General features: G+C 54.4%; 1 protein-coding gene across 1 annotated transcript in view; it reads right to left on the bottom strand.

The window, feature by feature from the left end:
- Nucleotides 1–287: 287 nt before the first annotated feature.
- Nucleotides 288–20,036, bottom strand: part of SIM2 (SIM bHLH transcription factor 2) — a 47,543-nt gene continuing 27,794 nt past the window's right edge. The window contains exons 7-11 of the mRNA XM_076000288.1: nt 17,225–17,331; nt 6,519–6,666; nt 5,024–5,192; nt 3,720–4,128; nt 288–1,675 (exon numbers count right to left, since the gene is read on the bottom strand). Of these exons, the coding sequence (XP_075856403.1) occupies nt 1,239–1,675; nt 3,720–4,128; nt 5,024–5,192; nt 6,519–6,666; nt 17,225–17,331 (1,270 nt within the window). The 3' untranslated portion in view covers nt 288–1,238. The remainder of the gene's footprint in view (nt 1,676–3,719; nt 4,129–5,023; nt 5,193–6,518; nt 6,667–17,224; nt 17,332–20,036) is intronic.

The raw sequence follows: 20,036 nt of genomic DNA on the forward strand, positions 1-20,036 counted from the left end.
TAGTGTTTATAGTGTGGAGCAAGTTGAAAGATGGTTCAATGCACCCGTCCAGTTCAGAGCTGCGGTAAGATTTTTAAATGGTGAGACCTTTAAGCAAAAAACATAAAACAAAAATGAGTGGACATTTATTTTTAAAACACCACTGGTGCTTTATGATTTTGTTTACCTGTTACATGACATGTTCACACGAAGTTTCCTTGCTATGTAGAAAATGCTTAAATGTATACATCATTTTCATTACATCCCCTTAGCGTGTTTTTCTTACACAAGGTGCAGTCCATTGACAGTTTGCCATATTGCACATGCAATTTAACTAACTTTATTAGCACTACTTGTAGCAAACACAAGCCTAGTGAATTACAGATCTGTGTGGGCCAGAGGGATTTTGCCATGTAATTAAGCTTGACAGGGTCATTCTCATAAAATCTCTGGCTATATATACTTTTTTGCATTTAATGCCTATTCAATATACTCTGAAGGTGCTATTCTTGGTGTTATCAAGAGTTCATGGGGGTCAGGGGGAAGTAAGAGCTTATTAACGTACTTGTGAAGCACGCCCATGTTCACACACACCATGAACTTGCATGTTCACCCCCTTCCTTAGTCTTGGCTTGTTAATTTTTGTATTGAAGAAAGGGTTAAACGTAAAAAAAAAAAATTGAGACTCATGAATGACTTTTAAAGACAGTGGCGTTGTTGGTTGTCTATTCATGGGACTTACAATAATCACATTCTGCCTTTACCCACGAATCTAAAAGGGCTGGGGATACAGGCTTCCTCCTCCCGGCCTGCCGTCCTGCCGCGTGCGGTGGGTTTCCCTCCGCAGAGGAGGGGGTGTTTGCGGAGTTGAAGCTCGTGCCCCGCACCTTGGGACTGTTACCGAGAACGGGGACAAGGCAGGACGCGCTCGGCCTGATTTCAAGGTGAGGAAACCAAGCGCCCCCAACGACGGGGCAGTGTGAGGTCGCACGTGGGGTGGGGCGCCCAGCGCTGGTTCTCGGAAACCCCGCTGGTGGGAGCGCGCGGGCCGGGCGGGCCGGGCGGGCGGGCCCTTCTCCGGTATCTGCGGTAAAACTCTGGAAGTCGGCTGCGGGCTGCTATTAAAATAGTCGTCTCTGTATAAATTAACGTAGGCGGTGCGTGCGCAGCCGGGCCCTCCCGGCCCGCGGACAGACGTCGTGGAGCAGGCGCCGGAGGCCGGGCTATGGCTTCTGCGTGCGGGCCGCCCGCGGGGCGGGTCACCTGCCGTTGGTGATGATGACCGAGGCGCCCAGGTAGTGCGGCAGCGGCGCGCCGGCCGGCGAGGCGGCGGCGGGGCTGGCGGGCCGGGGCCGCAGCGCGCCGGGCGCCGCGTCGGGGCCGCCGGGGCCGCAGGCCAGGCCGGGCGCGGCGTGCGCGGCGCCCCCCAGCGGCCCGCGCCGCGCCAGCACGCGGTGGTAGTTGAGCAGCACGAAGGGCAGCTGCGCGGGCGCGCCCGGGGGCTCGGGCGCCGGCGCGCAGCACTCGGGCGCCGCGCGGGCCAGCGCCAGCCGCGCCCCGTCCCGGGCGGCCTGGCGGGCGGCCTTGGCCGGGCCCAGCGCGGGCTCCTCGCGGTAGTGGCCGCAGCTCGGGAAGCTCGGCGGCGGCGGCGGGGGCGCGCTGTCCTCGGCGAACCTGCGCGCGGCGGCGGCGGGCGCTGCGGGGACAGGCGACACGTTAGACGGGCGCTCGCACGCGGGGAGGGCGGCGCGCGGCCACCACCCCTCGGCCACCCGCGACCCGCCCTCCCCGCCGCAGTCCGTCCGAAACGTGCAGGCGGCCACAGTAGGGAGGGACGAGAAGCAGGTGGAACTCCGGTTAAACAATGCGCTTAACGCAACACGTCCAAAATACTACTTCAGTGTGTGGTCAGTATTTTAAATTAATGGGGGATTTCATTTTCCCTTTTTTTTCTTTTTCTTTTTTTTTTTTTTTGGTACTGCCTTTGAGATGCAGGGCTTACTTCACACATCTCGTGGCGCTGGCCACTGTCCATGCTCGACAGCCACGCAGGGCTAGTGGCTGCCTGATTGATTAGCAGCAGGGGTCTGGAGACCACCAGGAGCCCTCGTGTTAGAGGGTCCCAGTCTGCCCAGATTGTTGTTTATCCCTCAGGTGGTCACCACCCTGGTCTGTATCATAATTAAAGAACGACCCCTACCCAATTCTGGGGGGTATTTTTTGTTTGGGGCTTTTTTTTTTTTAACTTTATGTGACACTCTTTGACTTTCTTTCATACCAAAAAGATTAGGAAGTTGATCACAGACTGCCTCCAATTAGCACCTTTGGTCTATTTTTTATCAAGTGTGTGAAGAACAAGTTAGGTTATTAACCTCTTTCACTTTTAAAATAGCAATAAAAATCAAACGCTATGTGACATATCATAGGCCAACTTCCAGACACACACAGCAATAATTCAAATTCCAATCTCAAGTGGATAATGTTTCCAGCTGTCTCAAAACTCTTTCTTGTGTCTTTCTTTCCTTGGATGTTTCGAAAAATCCCCTAGTTAGTTGTGTGAGGGACCCAAAGCACTGATGGGTATTGGGGGTTCAAATCTAAGAGTCGGTGACTCCAGGGACAGCCACAGGCCAAAAGGCAGGGCAGCACGGCCCTGGCCGCTGGGATGGTCTTTTCTAAGTTAAAACATGTCCTAGCGATCTCCAAGAAGGTTAGATTTCTCCCTTGAACTATATCCCTCTTCTCAGATTTGGAGAAGAAACGTATCTAAAGTTGTGTTACAGAGCTGAGCAAGAGATTTCTGGGATTTGCATCCAAAGCAGGAAGAAGCCTGAGGAGGTGAGGAGCCCTACTGAGAGAGAAAGAACATTCTGGGAGCTCCCCTTCTTAGCCCCTCTTTAAGTAGGGGCTGGTGCAATTCTTTTCTGGGGCATGTCACCCTGATGTCACATTCCTGTAGCTAACCCTCAATCCCCACCCCCCCTCTGCCTGGGGTTGGTTCAATGAGCAAACAGGAGCCTGTGTCCTAGGCAGTTCGATGGCACCTCCATAGCGCCCATCTGCTTGCGTGCTACCGGGAGCAGAAGGCAAAAAGGCCATTTGTGTCTGTTGCTGAACTAGCACGTGCTGGGCAGGCCCCTCCTGTGTGCCATGCCCTGGAGTAGGCACGTCACACTGCTTATGATCCCATTTTACAGAGGAAGAAACTGAGGCCTAGAGGTTTTATGTAATCTGCCCTGGGGTGGTGAGTGGCATTTCTGTCCCTCAGCCCATACATTTCCACAATTTCCATACATTTCCTCCCTTTGAAAACTGGCATGGGAAGAAAACCAGTAGACTCTGTGTCTCTCGTATTCATTTCTGGGTGGAGTGGAAAGTAATCTTGTAAAAATAAATGCAGCTGGGGCATTCTCAGCACATGTGAGCTGCTTTTGAAAATCACTGTCTCCTTTTGGGGAGTGAATGAGGCCAGGATTGGCATGAAGGCTGAACACTTGGTTTTCCTTTGCCCTTTATGCTGTCGCTAGTGTCCCTGAGGCTGCGGAGTGTCCTTTCTCACTCTGCTGAAGTGCTTGCCCGGAGAGCAGGGGAGCACAGCAAGTCCTGCTTAGAAGCAGAAGAAGGAAAAGTTTGCCTAAAGCCTGAGGATTCTTTTTCCATCTGCCACCCACTGCCACCGCTGCCTCGGGCCCCGTCTGTTCCCAGTCCTCCCTGCGTCCCTGCGTGCGGACCTGACCCACCTTCGTAGTTTGGCACGAGACTGTGCCGAGCGGTGTTCGCCGGTGGCTCCGGGAGGTTTTTAGCTGGAGACGGGCTGCTAGGCACTAGGGGGTTGGCGTAATGCCACTGGCATTCGCCGCTGGCTGGCAGCGTGCTCAGGAAAAAGCGTGCCACCTCACAAGGGGATCCTTGGGACTGCCCGAACTTGGCCGGCAACATTGGCTTTTTGCTGCTGAAGACGTGCGAGTCCAGGGGGAAGTGTCCGTAGTGGTAGGAGAAGGGCAGGCCGTAGGACGGCGCGTACAGAAGCTCGCTGCTCTCTGAATGGAGCTGCTGTTCTGGGGGAGCCGGGGCGCTTGCGGGGGGACTGGCCCTCCAGTTTCCCAGCTGGCCGCATTCCAGTCTGTCCATTTGGAACGAGCTGTATTGCTGCAGGGCAAGGAAGGTGGATGAAGGGCTTGCCAGGGGCCCCGCAAGATCTGCTCCCATGGGGCCAACCCCGTCCTAGGGCTGCCCACCCCTGCCCCGACCACCACCGCGAGGTCCCTGGGGACAGGTGCGTGGCAAGCAGCCCCCCAGCCCCCCATCGCCTGGGTGGAAAGAGAGACCCACCCAAGCTGACCGCACACCAGACACACATGGACACTTGCCATTTCCAAGAGCTCACAAACTGCTTTAAATAAAAACAAAAGGGGGACGGTTTTCATTTTTAACCACTTCGGTAAGAGCGTCGACTATAGTCGATAGCCACAGATAAATGCACATAGCGACTTTAGCCGACAGCCGTGATATGACTTTTCTAATTTTTCATGTATCAAAATAAAATTGTGAGCATTTAAAAATAACGAAATGAAAACATATATGGATATGTTACCTATTCTGATTTACATTACAAGTAAAGCTGCCTGTAAAGTGAAACAAGCTTGCAGTGCTTTCAAGCTTTCCTCATCACACAAGAGCAAAACGGACTCGCCGTCAATGCACAGCACACACCACCGTGCGGGCTGCGAGTGCCGGCTGCGGGCACGGTTTTGCGGCCGGTGAGCGCCGCACCCAAGTGGTTAAAAAGGCATGGAAACACTTCCGTGGGTCTAACAGGCCACGTGCCTTCCTAGTTTAGTCTTCTCTTTCCTAGACTTGATTTGGCCCCTGGATAGCAGCCCCCCAGCTGTGTCACCAGCATGTAGGCAGGACACCCCGGGGACCCTGCTCACTCCACAGGGAGATCTGCTGTGCGGTCAGAGCTGGTCAGTCCTTGGCATGTGCAGGTGTCCCCAGCCCCGGGACCGACGTCAGCCCGCCCGTGCCCACATGTGTGTCTTACCTGTGTCGGGTAGGGGTTTGTTCTCAGCTTTGTCTTCATCTTCGTATTTTTGGGTTTAGCTAATTTCCTAGTTTCCTGTGAGGTAGACAAGGCGGTCCTCCAGGAGTCCTGGGACTTGGAAGTGGACACCTGGTCCAGGGACAACTGAAGTTCCTTGTATTCAATCTCCCTGGAAAGCGAGAGTGGGCGAGTCACGGCCGGCGGGGAGGCCGAGCGGCTCCCCTGGCACCACCCCCGGGCACGCTCACCCCTGGTGCCCCAGCATGTCGCTTCTTGAGGCTGGATGTGGACGGGGCGTGAGAGGCCAGCTCTCCCTTGGCATAGAAGCCACCTGTGGCCCCAGGAAATGCTGAGCCAGGTTAGTGTCCCTCGGCAGGGTAGAGCGAGGCCCGTGCAGCTCTCTCCAATCCCATAAAGCCCTGGGGACAGCAGGGGCCACAAGGAAGCTCGCCAAGGCAAAAAGGAAAGGGCAGAAATACCCTTATCAAGTGCCCCTCATCTAAGGTGCCTGTGGCCGGGCTGCTCTCTGGTAGCACCCGGAAGGCAAGGCTGGTCCCGAGCCCGGCCTCCGGCTTTGTCCATTTGCACGTCAGGGGCCCGTCTGCACCCTAAAGAGCCAACTCAGCATGGTCATGTCCCCGGAAGGAGAGGGCCCCCAAAGCCCACACTGGTTTGCTCAGGAAGAATAAATAAGAAGCTAAAAGGAACCTCTTACAGTTTTGCCAAAAACCACTTGTCCGCTAAAACACCTAAGAACCTGGCTGTCGTTCTATGAAAGAACCTAGAGCCCAGATCCTCACTGCATTTAGAAGGAGAGTGAGGACCCTTTTCAGGGTGGGGCTGGGAGAACTTCCAGGGCCAAGTGCAGGGCCAGAGCCGGGTGCAAGGAGATTTAATATGTAGTAGCCACGGTGGGCAGAGAGCAATATACAGCTCCAGGTAGACTTCTGTCCTGTTGCGTCTAAGGGCCTAAAAAGTCATTGCAGCTGAACTTGACCTCCTGGGGCTCTAAAGGAGCCAACTATTCACCATCACTTGCAACAGGTTCTATAGGAAGACAGGGGAAGAATGGGGGGAGGTTTCCTCTGTCTCAAACCGCAGGAGCATCCAGGATGACCCAGATGCCTGTGGACACGGATAGCATGAGTCTGTACTCCTGATCCGGGATGCGCATGCTCTTTGCACCTTATTGAAGACGGGGGCACCCCCACCTGCCCTGGGTCCTCACCTGGGCTCTGGGAGGGACCCTGAACTGCACCCTAAGCTCCCCTTCCCTGTTCCCTCCTCTGCCTGCTGCTTGGCCCCCACCACTGAGCATGGAAATCATTTGGACCATCCCAGAGGTTTGGACCAGACTGTTCAAATAAAAACAAAACAGGAGACAAATGAACAGTGAAAGAGAGAAAGAGAGAGAGAATGGTGCTTATCGGAGCGATCCGATGTGGGACAGGGAAGGAGGAGAGAGCAAGGAGAGAAACAAATACGTGTGACTTACGTGAGTACATAATTGACACTCACGATGCAGTGGGGCCGGGACGAGCGGCTGTTGTGCACCACGGTGGCGTAGCTCTGCACCCACACCCAGCCGCCCCGCCGGGACAGCAGCCGGTAGTACTTGGTGGTGACCTGGCCCTTCACCAGCACTGCAAGCACAAGACGACGTCAGTCCTCTGGGGACGCTGCCCCACGGTGACCTGCCACCCTGCTCTGAGCCTTCCTGGGGCCAAGGACAAAGGGGGCGGGCTTTCTCCACAGGAGGGCGCGTGCTCAGGCGTGCACACGCGCACACACAAGCACACAAGGATTTTGCCTGCAGTTTCAAGAAGTCCCCTCCCGTTAAGAACTCGAAGTCAGCAGTTGCTGCTTTCACTGGGGGAAACGGCCCCCAAACAGTGCTTGGACCCGGCAGAGTGATAAAATCGGGTATGCCTTTTAGTTTCCAAAGTGCCACAGTTGCATTTTAATCCCCAAACCCTTCATGGGCAGAGGGGGTGAGTGATGTTATGTCAACCAAGTGGAAGCTGAGCCCACTCAGCTGTGTCGGGCTGGGGCTGTGTCTGCCGCGCCCTGGAACGGTGCATTCTCAGTAACACGCCTGCTTACTCTCCTGCCGTTTGCATTTTCTTCTCGGGAACCCCATTAATTTCCTACGTTGTTGTTTGTGTAGGAAGGGCCTCTGCTTGGCTACACGATTCCTGAAAATTGGACCTGTGGGCCCATCTTCTATGCATGGGTGCAAACTGCAGGCTGCGGGGAGCTCACACAAAGCTCGGCGTGCCCACAAAGCACCGTTCCACCTCACAGCCTTCCAGGAGGCAGGTGGGGGGGGGGGCTGGTGGGGGAGGAAAGCGCCGGAACCTGTGGGTGGGCAGTGGAGAGGAGAAAGGCAAGTTAACCTTCTCCAGGGAAGAGGAGGCCAGCACAAGTCTAGAAAGACACCCCTGGATGCCCAGGTCCCCGCTCCAGGGTGCTCCTGCTTCCCAAGGCAGGGCTGGCTCCTGCCCTGACTAGCAGCTGCCTGCGCACGGATTTGGGGAGCTGGCCCAAGGGGCTGAGTCTGTGACCGTATTAGCTGGCACTGAATGAAACCCCTGGAGGCTCATTTCCAACAAAATTCAGCCTTCCTGTTGCACCACCAAGCAAAACCCTCCCACCCACAGTCTCTGCCCGCACACTCCCCGGCCTCTCCACTGCCTTGTGTGGCTTCTTTGCACTTCACAGGTGGCTCTCTATCATCCACATCAAAATATTTTGGCAGGAAAAAAAAATGCTGCAAATATGATAGTCAAAGAGTTATTCACCTTAATATGTAAAGAGTTCATGTAGATCAACAGAAAACACAAAGGCTAAAAGTAATGTGGGCAAAGGGCATGAACAAGTCATTCACCAAAGAATAAACATAAATGGGCAAATTGATGAACAAAAGTTTATCTCCCTGACTTAACTCAGAGGTAGATACCATCCATCAGATGAACATACATTGAAGAAAAAAAGCAAATGTTACGAGTCCGTTGGTATGAAATGTGCAAATCCACAGAGAGAGAGAACGCAGACTGGTGGTTGCAGGGTCTGAGGAGGAGGGGGCTGGGAGTGATGGGTTCCTTTTGGGGGATGATGAAAATGTTCTGGAATTATTAAAGGTGATAGTTGCACGACATTGTGACTATACTAAACACCACTGAAAATGGCTAAAAAGATGAATTTTATATTTTGTGAATTTTATCTCACAAAAATGAAATGACAACAGGTGACACTGGCTGATCTATGGGGAGAGGCACTTCACATGTGGCGGAAGGTGAGTGGGGACGACCCTCCTGAGAGCTTGTGCCCACTGACACCCCGATGGCACTCCGAGGCCCTGGTCCTCTGGAAGTCACAAGCAATGCAAACAGAGGCTTAGGTGCAAAGAGGTTCATCACAGTCTTACTTTATAAAATTCAGGAAAAAGGAGAGGGGGAGAGATTTAACAGTTCACTAAATAGGGAAGAGAGTCAATAAATTATGGTGTACTATGCAGCCATTAAAATGATGGTTAATAAAAATTTGTCATATTGTGGGAAATGTGTATGATACAATGCTAAATGAAGACAAGGCAAGATGCAGAAATGCAGAGCATGACCCTGCTATGAAAAAGTGGGTGCGTGCACACGCACATGGACACACACCGCAACCAACCGTGATCTTGGACGGCCTTCCAGCCCCACTGTGTATCCTCATTCACAGAAGGAGGCTGATCGCAGTCCTTACACCATGCGGCAGTTGGGACATGAGCCGATCTGCGTGAAGATTTAGAGCGGCGGCAGACCCAGACAGATGAAGGGCTCTTTGTTAACACATACTAACTCTCATTAACTGAAAATGACAGGTGATTTTCATTTTCTTCTTTTCAGCTTTTCTTGATTTTCTAACTTTCAAACAAGGAGAAGGTTTGAGTTTTATAACCAGAATGTAAATTCTTTTTTTTTTTACTTGGGAAAACTGTTTGGAACTGGGAAGTGGAAGCACGCTAACAGGCCCCACACCCCCTTACAGACAGACAGCACTGGGGACACTCGGGCAGTCTTGCCGCGCTGCGGGAGGGGCAGACAGGCCTCTCTTGGACGGTGCAGAGAGCAGCCCTTTTCTGCCCAGGCTCAACATCTGCGTCTCAACAGACTCATCTGGCGGGAACTGGATCCCTGCGGAACAGTGTAGACAACGGCAGTGGGAAAGAGACGAGCCCTGCGGTGCTCTCCTCTGGGGGTCTGCCCGGCTCCACTGGCATGGCCTCGCCCTACCCTCTGCCACCGTGGGCGGTGGGCATCGCGAGGAACCCGGGGCCCCAGCCCAGGTGTTCTCAGAGTGGCCACTGTGGGAGGACGGAGCAGCAGCCTCCAGAAGGTTCTCTCTAGCTACCTATGGGGGTGGCGGTGGGCTCACCTTTGAAGATAGACGGCCAATTTGTTTATGGCCCCAAGATAACAAAGAGAAACAAATGCTCAAGCTGAGGTCCCACCCGTGGATTTCCCAAAATGTCACGCTTTCTTCACCAGAAACGCTCGCTCGTTAACCTCTTCAACCTTGAAACCTACTCCTAGCGGTGTTTAGAAAGCACCGAGGAATATGACCATATACTTTTCATTTTTCTCGTCTTGTACTTTACACCTTCCCCTTTTATTTCTTGCAACATTCCTCATCTTGAGCTGGATAAAATGAAGCCAGTTTATCCCAAATATTTCATATTAAGAATCAAATTGGACCGGGCGGGGTGGCTCATGCCTGTAATCCTAGCAACTCTGGGAGGCCGAGGCGGGCAGATTGCTCGAGGTCAGGAGTTCGAAACCAGCCTGAGCAAGAGCGAGACCCCATCTCTACTATAAATAAAAAGAAATTAATTGGCCAACTAATATATCTAGAAAAAAAATTAGCTGGGCATGGTGGCACATGCCTGTAGTCCCAGCTACTCGGGAGGCTGAGGCAGGAGGATTGCTTGAGCCCAGGAGTTTGAGGTTGCTGTGAGCTAGGCTGACACCACGGCACTCACTCTAGCCTGGGCAACAAAGTGAGACTCTGTCTCAAAAAATAAAAAAATAAAAAGTATCCCAAGAATGGAAAAACAAGCACCAGATATATTCTCCAGCAAACTGGTATTAACTGAGTAGCACCTAAGTGGACACATAGGTACTACAGTAATAGGGTATTGGGCAGGTGGGAGGGGGGAGGGGGGCGGGTATATATATACATAAGGAGTGAGATGTGCACCATCTGGGGGATGGTCATGCTGGAAACTCAGACTTGTGGGGGGGGAGGGCATTTATTGAAACCTTAAAATCTGTTCCCCCCTAATATGCCGAAATAAAAAAAAAATAGAAAAAAAGAATCAAATTGCAGAAATTGCAGAGATTTTATTCTCTCTAGCCCTCCCCAGCTCTGCCATGATGAGGCTTAGGTACAGAGACCAAACAAGCATATACAGATAATTTTTTTTCTTGTTTGCTGCTCTGTGACCCATATCCCAAGAGTCAGCATATCAATCCTCGTTGAAATCCTAGACACTCTGTCGTAACATTCTTTGCTTTGCTTCAGTTCTCCGTTAAGTCTGGCATCCTTAACTACCTGCCTAAAGTTATCCCAGGCTAGAAGCTGTGAACTAAGGCCCTTCTTCTTGTGATGATGGATGGGGACAGGGAAGAGATGTCCCCTAAGCCATGAGCTCCTGGGACTCATGCACCTCTAGCCGTAGCACCTCCCAAATAATGGTCTAAGACGGTTCTGAATCCAAGGTGATCCATGCATGGACAAAAGCCAGTAGTCCTGGTTCTTCGTGGCCACTTTGGGATGGAAATCCTAGTTCCGTCAATACATTCTCCAAAAAACTGGCTTTCCTGGGTCCTCCAGAATTTCTTCCCTAGGCACAGTTGTGCCTGGGAGCCACCCTCCAAGAGGAAAGTGAGCTTTGGCCTCCAGCATAACTCCTATTCCCATTTTAAGGGCTGAAAAGGACACAGAAAATGCCTGTCATGTGTTGAACAGTATCCCCCAAAAAGTTATGTTTCACATCCTAACCCTTGGAACCTCTTATTTGAAAAAGGAGTCTTTGCAGATGTTAATCAAGTTAAGGATCTCAAGATGAAATCATCCTTTACCCAGATGGGCCCTAAACCCAATGACAGGTGTCCTTATAAAAGACAGAAGAGAAGACACAAACACAGAGGAGAGGGCCAAGCGAAGAAGACGGCAGATTGGAGTGACGCAGCCGCAGGCCAAGGGGCGCCTGGACCAAGAGCTGGAGGAGCAGAGAGGAGGCTCCTTCCTTAGCCCCTGGGAGGGAGGGCGGCCCTGATGACGTCTGGACCTCGGACATCTGGCCTCCAGAACTGTGAAAAAGTAGATTTTTGTTGTTTTAAGCCACCCAGTTTGTATTAATTTGTTAGGGCAGCCCTGGGAAACTCACCCACCCTCCAAATGGAAAAAACGGCAAATGCAGTCAGGGTTCTCGTCCCTTACACAGCCTTCCCCAGCGGGACAAAACCAGTTCCATCTCCAACTCCACTCAGAGGGCGGCTTCCCAAAAGGAATGAGTGTGAATGAAACCTCATCGTCCAGTCCGGGCCAGAGCAGGCGTCCCCTGTAACGTCACTCAGACCCCGCACAACAGCCTGGAAACGCCTTTCAAGTTTCCTCTCTATTTCAAGACTTTGTCCCCTGTTCCATGGCTGTGCTATAGAGTGGTCAGACTGGTATCCCATGTACTGCATGTGCCCACAGATGTGCTTGCTGGGGGCACAGTGTCATGGTTACTGAGGATGCCTGTGGGTGGGTCACGTGTTCTCCAGTGAGCCACGGGCCCCACCATGCCCTCTTGCCCTACACCCCTACACGAGCCCATTCCTGCATTCACGTTACGTGCCTGGCCCATCAGCGTTTGCATGTGTGGCTACTGTCTGTCATTTAGAGTGTGTTCTCCTCGGGTTTGTGTGAGTTACTCTAATGTCCTATGATTTTGTGATGTTAGTTTATCTGGCCTCATGGCCTTTCTGTCACACTGAATATATTTTAATAGTTGGACGTGGCCTGTGTTCTCTTTGTGGTTTGGGCTTGGCCGACCTGGATCAGGAGCCTACCTAGAGAGCTAGGTGCGATTCTCAACTACCGTGCAAGAACAGCCATGTAGACATCACGGTTCTTCCAAACACGGGCAGCCCAGCATCCCTCGACATAATCGTCGGGTCTACTGACACTGACCCCTCCCCGCCTGTGCACCAGGCAGCCTCCGCCTGCCCCGGGGGTCTGCAGGCCAGGAGAACACACACCTCTGCCGGCTTCTGCCACACAAGGAGCCTCCCAAAGTTAGGCAGGCAGGCAGCCGGGGGAGGCAGACCCCAGCTGGGGGCCCCGGTTTCCTGGAGACCGTGTGACTACTGCACACCTCTACTGGGCCTTCGCAGGCGGTGTGTGGGGTGGGGTGGGGGTGGGGGGGTCCAGGCAGTTCTCTTGAGGACTCCGTGTTCACTTTCCTGCCAGGTCTGACCCAGAGAGCTGCCCTGGCGACGCCCTGACCTGCCCCACAGGAGGCCCCACGCGCCCCTCTCTGGGCCGAGCTGCCCTTCGTGCTGGGCCCTGGAAGCCTGTGCTCCCCAGAGACAGCTCTGCCAGGCCCGCTTTCCACGAGGCCTGACTTCCTACAGCCTTTGAATTCTTTTTCTTTCGGTCCCTGTGGACACTGTGTCCCGGTTAAGATAACACAGTAAAGAACGTGTGAAAACCAGGGGACTGGCTGGCCCCCAGAGCCGCCGCCTCGCACCTCCAGTTAGGCCTCCTGTCCCCAGAGAGTCCTGGCTTCTGACACCAGTGTGGGGAAAGCGTGGCCCTAGAAAACTGGACAGCGCCCTGCTCTGGTCCTGGGTGTTGGCAGCCGTGCCTTGTCCCTGCGCTCAGTGACGTCCCTCTGTAAGGAGTCCTGGGGGCCCGGGTGGGTGGGCCACCTCCAGCTGCATTCGGTGCGGCAGACGGAAGGGAAGCAGACAGGCTGCCCGTGCCCCTGCCTGCCTGGGACAGCCACCAGGCCAGCCCTGGCTGGCTGGACTGAAGGACCTGAGTCCCAGGTCAGCAGCGGCCACCATGGGGATCCGGGTGGAGGCTGGGAGGGCTGAGGCTGGAATAAGGAGCCCGGGCCTCGCCGTGCCCTCCCCTCAGGCCAGGCCCCGAGCCCCAAAGCACTACGTGACAGGACCAAACAGCCACACTTCACAGTGAGACATCTGCTTTCCTCGTCTTCCCTCCCGTCCTCCCCCCAGCTGGCCTGTCCCGATAAAATATGGGAAAGGGCCTGTGGCCACTACGTGGGTGAGGACACAGAGATAGCAGAGAATGTCCCTGTTACTGGATGAATCGTGTCCCCCCAGAACCCATATGTTGAAGTTCCAGCCCCCAGTCCCTCAGCACGTGGCTGTATTTGGAGACAGGATCTCTAAAGAGGTGGCCGAGGTAACATGAGGTCACATGGGTGGGCCCCGGTCCAACACAGCTGGAGTCCCTATAAGGACAGGAAATCAGGACAGAGACACAGAGGGACACCCTGTGAGGACACAGGGACAGAGAGACCTCAGGAAAAACCCAACCTGCCGAAACCTTGATTTCAGACTTCCAGAACTGTGAGGAAACAGATTTCGGTTGTTCAAGCAGCTCCGACTCCCTGGGACAGGGCTCTGCGGGGCTGAGCAGCAGCCAACTGGGCACAGCCCCGGAGAGGAGAGAGAGGCGGCCGCCGCCGGCACCCAGCCGAGGTGCAGAGCTGCGGTGCGCGGTGCCTGGGAGCTCGGCGTCCACAGCCCTCGCAGGGCAGGGGCTCGGGTGCAGGACACCACTGCCGGCCAACGGCCCCCAGAGAGTGCGACCAGTGCGTCCAAGGAAATGGAGACAGACGGGGCAGGGAAGTGAGGAGAGACCTACGAGCAGCGTTAGAACAGGGACGTCCTCACACAGCCCGCGTGGAGGCCCGGGCGGCGGGGGGCAGGCTGGGGACAGGCTGTGCAGGGCCACCTTGCCCGGCTGGCCACGTCCTGCCCTCCTCCTGGGGTCTTTCTCTGGCAGAGCCCACCCGGCCAGACGAGGGTAGGCCGGGCAATGAATGCCCCCAGAGCAGCCCCGCCAGAGGCTGAGGGACTTGGTGTATAAATGCCTCAGCTCCCCCTCCCCTCCGGGTGGGCCATACGGGGCTCTGGAGTCCCCTAGAGTCCCCGGAGCATTGAGCCCCAGCCGCCCACCGTGGAGCCAGTGGACGACGCCCCTTTGTGGCTCCTTCTCTTCCCGGCTCACTCCTCACTCCCTGCCCAGGTTTAGTCGGAATAAACCAGTGCACTCAACTCCAGGCTCGGGTAGCTTTGGAGTGTAAGGAAGTTACCCAGATGCCACCCAGCCCTGGTGGGGTGGTCAGGAACAGGAAACCCAGAGCTGGCCTCTCTGGCCTGGTTTCGCGCCCGGGAAGGAGAGCGAGGCCTCCGGTACTGAGCAGGGGGGTTCACAATTGCCGAAGTGCCGCTCCATAGAGACCTGCTTCCCAACCCGAGCTCTGGTGTCAACTGTCTTCCCTTGGACGGTTCTGGCATTGGAGAAGGTAAGACTTGCCAGCTTAATGCTCTGGGGGAGGCTGAGGCTCAGGCCCAGCAGTGGTTCCAACTCTAGAAAGTTCTGGAGACTATCCCACCCCCAGCCTTGTGCAAGAGCCACAGCTAAGAACCCACCACCCCTGGGGCTTGTCCCAGCGGCCACGCCCTCTCCCAGCTGGGGCAGGTGCACCCCAAGGCCACACCTGTCCCCCCCGCCTGGCTGGGGTGCACTCGGTCCCTCTTATCCCCATGGTAGGTTCTCTGCTGCAGCTAAGGTCAGAGCCACAGAACAGTAGCAATCATCGTCCGTCTGGCGATTTTCTGTTTTCTCTGATACACAGACCCCAGCCTATTTGGAAAGGAAAGCTGTGCTCCGCTTCCCAAACCCTCCCGCCTTTCTGCGTGACTCTCAGAAGCCCTACAAGCTTCCCTTCCACATTCCCTCCGGCAACAACCGCAATATCCAGGAATGACAAACTTCCAGGGAGATAAAGTGGATTTGTATGATAATCGCGGAGGCCTCTCAATCCAAATCCCCCGCAGGCCTGGTAAGCCGACTGAGCTCGGGAGATCAGGGCTCCAGACGGAACCTCGGCCGGTGCCAGACCTGCCATGTGCCGGACACTGCTGGTGGCCTGGGGGCCAAACGGCCTGGACTCCAGTCCCGCCCCGCCTCACCTGCCACCCTGTGCAGGTGGCCTCGGGGTCTCACCTTGCTCACCTGGGAAATGGACACAAGAGCCCCCCAGCTCCCCAAGCTGCCTGTCATGGGCCAGAATCAATAAGTGTCAAGCATCCGTTTACATCAGGGGCAGAGGAGCCACCAGATCAGCATCACCCGATTAGCATCCCATGGCCTTTGGTACCTTTCCAAAGCGCAAAAAAAATCCCTGCTCCCCCAGTTAGCCAGGCAGTGTGAGATAAAAGTAGTGGTATTCAGAATAAAGACTTCCAATTCCATCAGTTTTCTTTCTCCATGCTTAGAGGCCCAATTTCCTGCCTTTCAGCCCACCTGGAAGAACAACTTTCCTCCCCCTTGTAATTCAGGGGTTTGCTTTAAACCCCCTTGCTAGATTAGAAGTACCCTGACATGCCCCTGCCTCCCTGGATGGGGCTCTGGAACCCCCGGGCTGGGGCTCTCGGTGGGAGCAGTCGGCCTGCCCCTGCACCCCGACATCGGCAGGGAAGCGTGTGGAGGTGTTAGCCTCACCTTTGCTCTCCGAGTCCCACTGCCTCCCCTTCCAGACTGTTCTCAAAACAGATGCCCCTTCCGACTCCCGGCTGCTCTTGCTACTTCAGAGCACACCTCCTCCACCCCCCCACAGCTGCCCACTCAAGTCCCCCATGCCTAATCCTAGAAGGGACACATCCCCCCGGGTTTGCACAGGAAGCATTTCTAGCTCCCATGTCAGTGACATCCAAGCACTAAGCAGTTGCTTTTCTACCAAGCTTGGTCTCAAGAATGACAGGAATGTTTGTATGAGACCATGATTTGGTCACTTTAAAAAAATGACAAAAAGAAATAAAAGTGTTGTTCATCCACATTTCCAAGTCCCTGTCTTGCCCAAGGGAGCAAGGAAAAAGCTATCTGCCACAAGTCCTGGTTGTCACAAGTCTCTGCCCTAGAGGCTTGGAGAGAGGAGGGCCACGGCAACACCCTAGTGACAGTCATGTTCATAGGGTCCCATTCCACTCAACGCACAACGTGGCAGCTGATCGAGCAGCCTATAGACCTGCCGTCCACACTCGACTCAGCAGCAACTTGTCCCCCAACGTGTCCTAGCTAACACGAAGCGAAGCAAGAACAGAGGACATGCCATCTGGACCACGCTGCAGATGACCTGGCTCCTCTATCCGCACCCCATTAAAGAGCACCCCTGGACCGGCCATTGGCATGAGGGTGGGGTACTGGCAGGAGGATGGGGTGTTTCACTCCATCCAAGTTATTCTCTGCCTTAACTGGATTATAAAAGAAAAGTGTCACTTCTTTAAACACTTCAGTGACTAGAGCACATCCACTAAACCCAGATGTTCCCAAACTGCCTCCGTCGGCGAATCAAATCAACGTGTCCAGTCTTTCCACGCTGGCTCCTCGCACCATGGAACGGTGGCCTCCCCTGAGCCTCCCCAGCTCTGCCACCTCCCTGCTGTGTGACTGTGGGCACGTGGCTTACCCTCTCTGGACCTCAGCATCCTCAACGGTAAAACAAGGATCATGGCCATGAGAATCTCCCTCACTGGGTTGCTAATTTATTTAATCCCTTAAACCAGTGCCCGGCAGTAGTGAGGACCCCATTAAGGATCAGTTTTCTTTTTATTGCTGTTATTTGCAACTGGTGTCCAGAAGTCACAGCACAGTGTAGGTTCCAAACCCACAATCTAGAACCCAGGTGACATCTGCACCCTCCCACACCTGCCGGAGGTTCCCTGAAGAGGTGCGCGTGCATGCTTGAGCACTGGCCACAGGTAGCTGTGCTTAAGCATGGGGTGGAGAAGGGACGCCTGAGGTGTAGGGCTCCTGTGTGCGCCATGGACGGTTACTGCACCAAACCAAAGGGACAACCGCCCCCACCCCTGTCCCCCGAGGAAGGCCAGGGCTGGGCGCGCTACTCACGGAGGTGGTGTGCGTAGCGCAGGTGGAACACGTCGCAGCCGTGCACGTGGTGGTACAGGGTCTTCTCGATCAGGTCCTGTGGCTCGTACCCCGTCAGCTCCGTCACCCTGGGGGAGGACGGCGGCTGGGTGAGCGGGGCTGCTCTGCAGATCGCCTTTCATTTAAACTAATATTGGTTTTGCCAACTAATCAAGTGCTAAAAGGCTCAGGGGGGAAATGTTGATTTTGGAAACTGAGAATGACCTTTTTTACAAGAAGAAAGTCTTTGAACTCCAGCCCCAGTGCAGGACGCGGCACCGTTCCTGGGCAGGAATGTTCTTCTGAAACCACGGGCTAGAATGCTTGGGATGGCTTAAAATGGCAGCCTTTTTCAAGGTTAAGCTTATCTGAGAATATCTCAAGTGAACTTTGACACCGACACTGGGAGAAAGCTGCTCTCTGGGGGCCTCGGGGTGGGGGGGGGGAAATCCTGTGTGAGCCTTTTTTAAAATCATGGTAAAACATACATAATATAAAATTTTCCATTTAACCATTTTTAAGCATACAATTAAGTGGCACTAAGCACACTCCCTTTGTTGTGTAAGCATCACCACTGTCCCCTTTGCAGAGGTTTTCAGAGACTTTCCATCACAAACAGAAACGCTGTCCCTTGATTACACACTAACTGCCCCCTCCCAGCCCCTGGCAACCTTCTATTCTACTTTCCGTCTCTGTGAATTTGTATCTTCTGGATGTTTCATGTAAGTGGAAGGATACAATACGTGGCCTTTGGTGTCTGGTGTCACTGAGCATGATGTTTTTAAGGCTCATCCATGTTGCCCCATGTGCCAGTACCTCTTAGGGCGGGATAATATTCTGATCGACGCAGACGCGCATTTCGCTCATCCGAGCCTCTGCTGACAGCAGCGGCGTGTGAGCCTGGACGCTGTCCCCTGGCGCAGTGGCCGCAGGGTGCTGTGGTTGGCTGCTGCTTGCTAATAGGAATTATGGAGTAACCGAAGGTATTTAAGCCTCCTATCAGTGGGGGATTGTTGCGGACCCCCCAGAAAACAGTCTAACGACCTGAGATATTGTGACTGCGAGGAAAGCCTTAAGCTCTCTGGAGAAATGGAAGCTTTTTTCCCAGTGCTTATATGACACGACCCCTCTGTATTCTGATCAAGCCCAGGCATATTAATTTTCCACTTCAGCTCTTTGAAGAAAAGTGGCTCTCGGCGTCCAAGACCACATCGTCACTCACGTCGGGACTGCTCCGACTGTAGGTGAAAATTGCATGTGGCGGCGGTAGGGTTTCCCAGGCTTTGGGCAGCTGAGCCGGGAACGGTGCCCTGGGAGGAGGTGGCCCTAAACATCTTGGTGACAGATATTCAAGAACAGATGAAAGAGAGGGACAAGAAGGGCTTCCAGAGGAGGCACGCATGGTGCGAAGTCAGTCCTGGGGTCCCCCTGAGTGGGGGGACACGAGGAAGGCCGGGGCTGGGGGCCCTGCTTGCCAGGGTAGGAAACGCTAGCTGTTAAGTCAAACTGGGAAACTTGACCTCACTTTCATTCTTTAACCTGCTCCCCTTTCTGTTGAGCTCTGCCCGGGCTTTGGGTCGTAAATCTCTGAGCGCCTCATGTTTCCCTGGAGTCGCTGGCTATGCGGTGTGCACATTTCCACGCAGTTCCTTTGGGGTTGGAAGGAGACAGGGCTCGAGGCGGGGGGACAAGGACCCCGCACAGCCCAGGGCCATTCAGGGCTCAAGGGACTTGTCTGAGGGCCACCTAGAACGTCAAGCCCCGCCGTCGGAGTCTAACTCTGTGTGACAGGAAAATCGAGCCGTCTGGCTTTCCCCCCAAAATAAAAACAGGCATCCCTATGGGGTGGGAATGAAAGAGGCTTCCCAGACCCTTTGGATACAAAGCTACAGAACAACGGCCCCAAACGTGTAAATGAATCAGAAACACATGTATTGAGTTCCTCATCAAAGTGCACACCGGCTTTCAAAATTAAAGGGAAATGGAAGGGTTTGGCAGGGCGCCCTCCCGTGTTCTCCCAAACCTGCAGTGTCTGAAGACCTGTCAGAGGGACCTGCCAAACCCCAAACATGGCTATGTTCACCCATCCTTAGCAAAAGCAGCAGCTACAGTTTCAAAGTGAAATACCACAAAACCCCCACGAACCAGATTTCAGGTTATGCGGGGTTCAGCTGTGTCCGCGCTGCATGGAGTGCCATCGGGCCCACGCCCTGGCTCCTGGGACCCGGGGCTGCTGCACCTCGGGCCAAGCCCTCGACATCTCCACCCTGCCTGCCACTCCTCCGTCCTCCCAGGCCTGGCCCCTGGTTGAAGGGGGACCGTCCCGCCTAAGCTGTGACAACCCGACCGGCCCTAGTGACTGGGAGGGATTCTTCCCGCACTCTTCTGACCTCCTAAGCCTCTCCCAGGTGACTGGAGTGCAGAAAAGCCCTCAAGACATTGCCAGAAGCTTCTTGATACTTAGCAGGAACAACTGCCAGGTTCTGGGGGAGACAGGAAGTCTCCTTCAAGATGGCCACCTTCTTGCCTACTCACTCCGGGGGTACAGCCACCACCCCCTGAGGCCCCCCAGGCAGCGGTCTGGCTTCCAAGGAACCTCTGCTCGCTCTGCAGCATTTCAAAGCTGTGCGAGTTGAATACCTTGGAAGGACCCGAGTCTCTCCTCTGGGGAGACCCCCTTCTTTCCTCTTCTAGAAAATTTATTGTGTCTCAGGGGTTTGCTTAGAATTACCACAGAAAAACTAGGAGACAAGCAAGAAACCAGTTGGATCCTGCCCGATATGTCTTCAATCAC

Source organism: Microcebus murinus, chromosome 1 (assembly GCF_040939455.1).
Source record: "Microcebus murinus isolate Inina chromosome 1, M.murinus_Inina_mat1.0, whole genome shotgun sequence".
NCBI classification, from domain to species: domain Eukaryota; kingdom Metazoa; phylum Chordata; class Mammalia; order Primates; family Cheirogaleidae; genus Microcebus; species Microcebus murinus.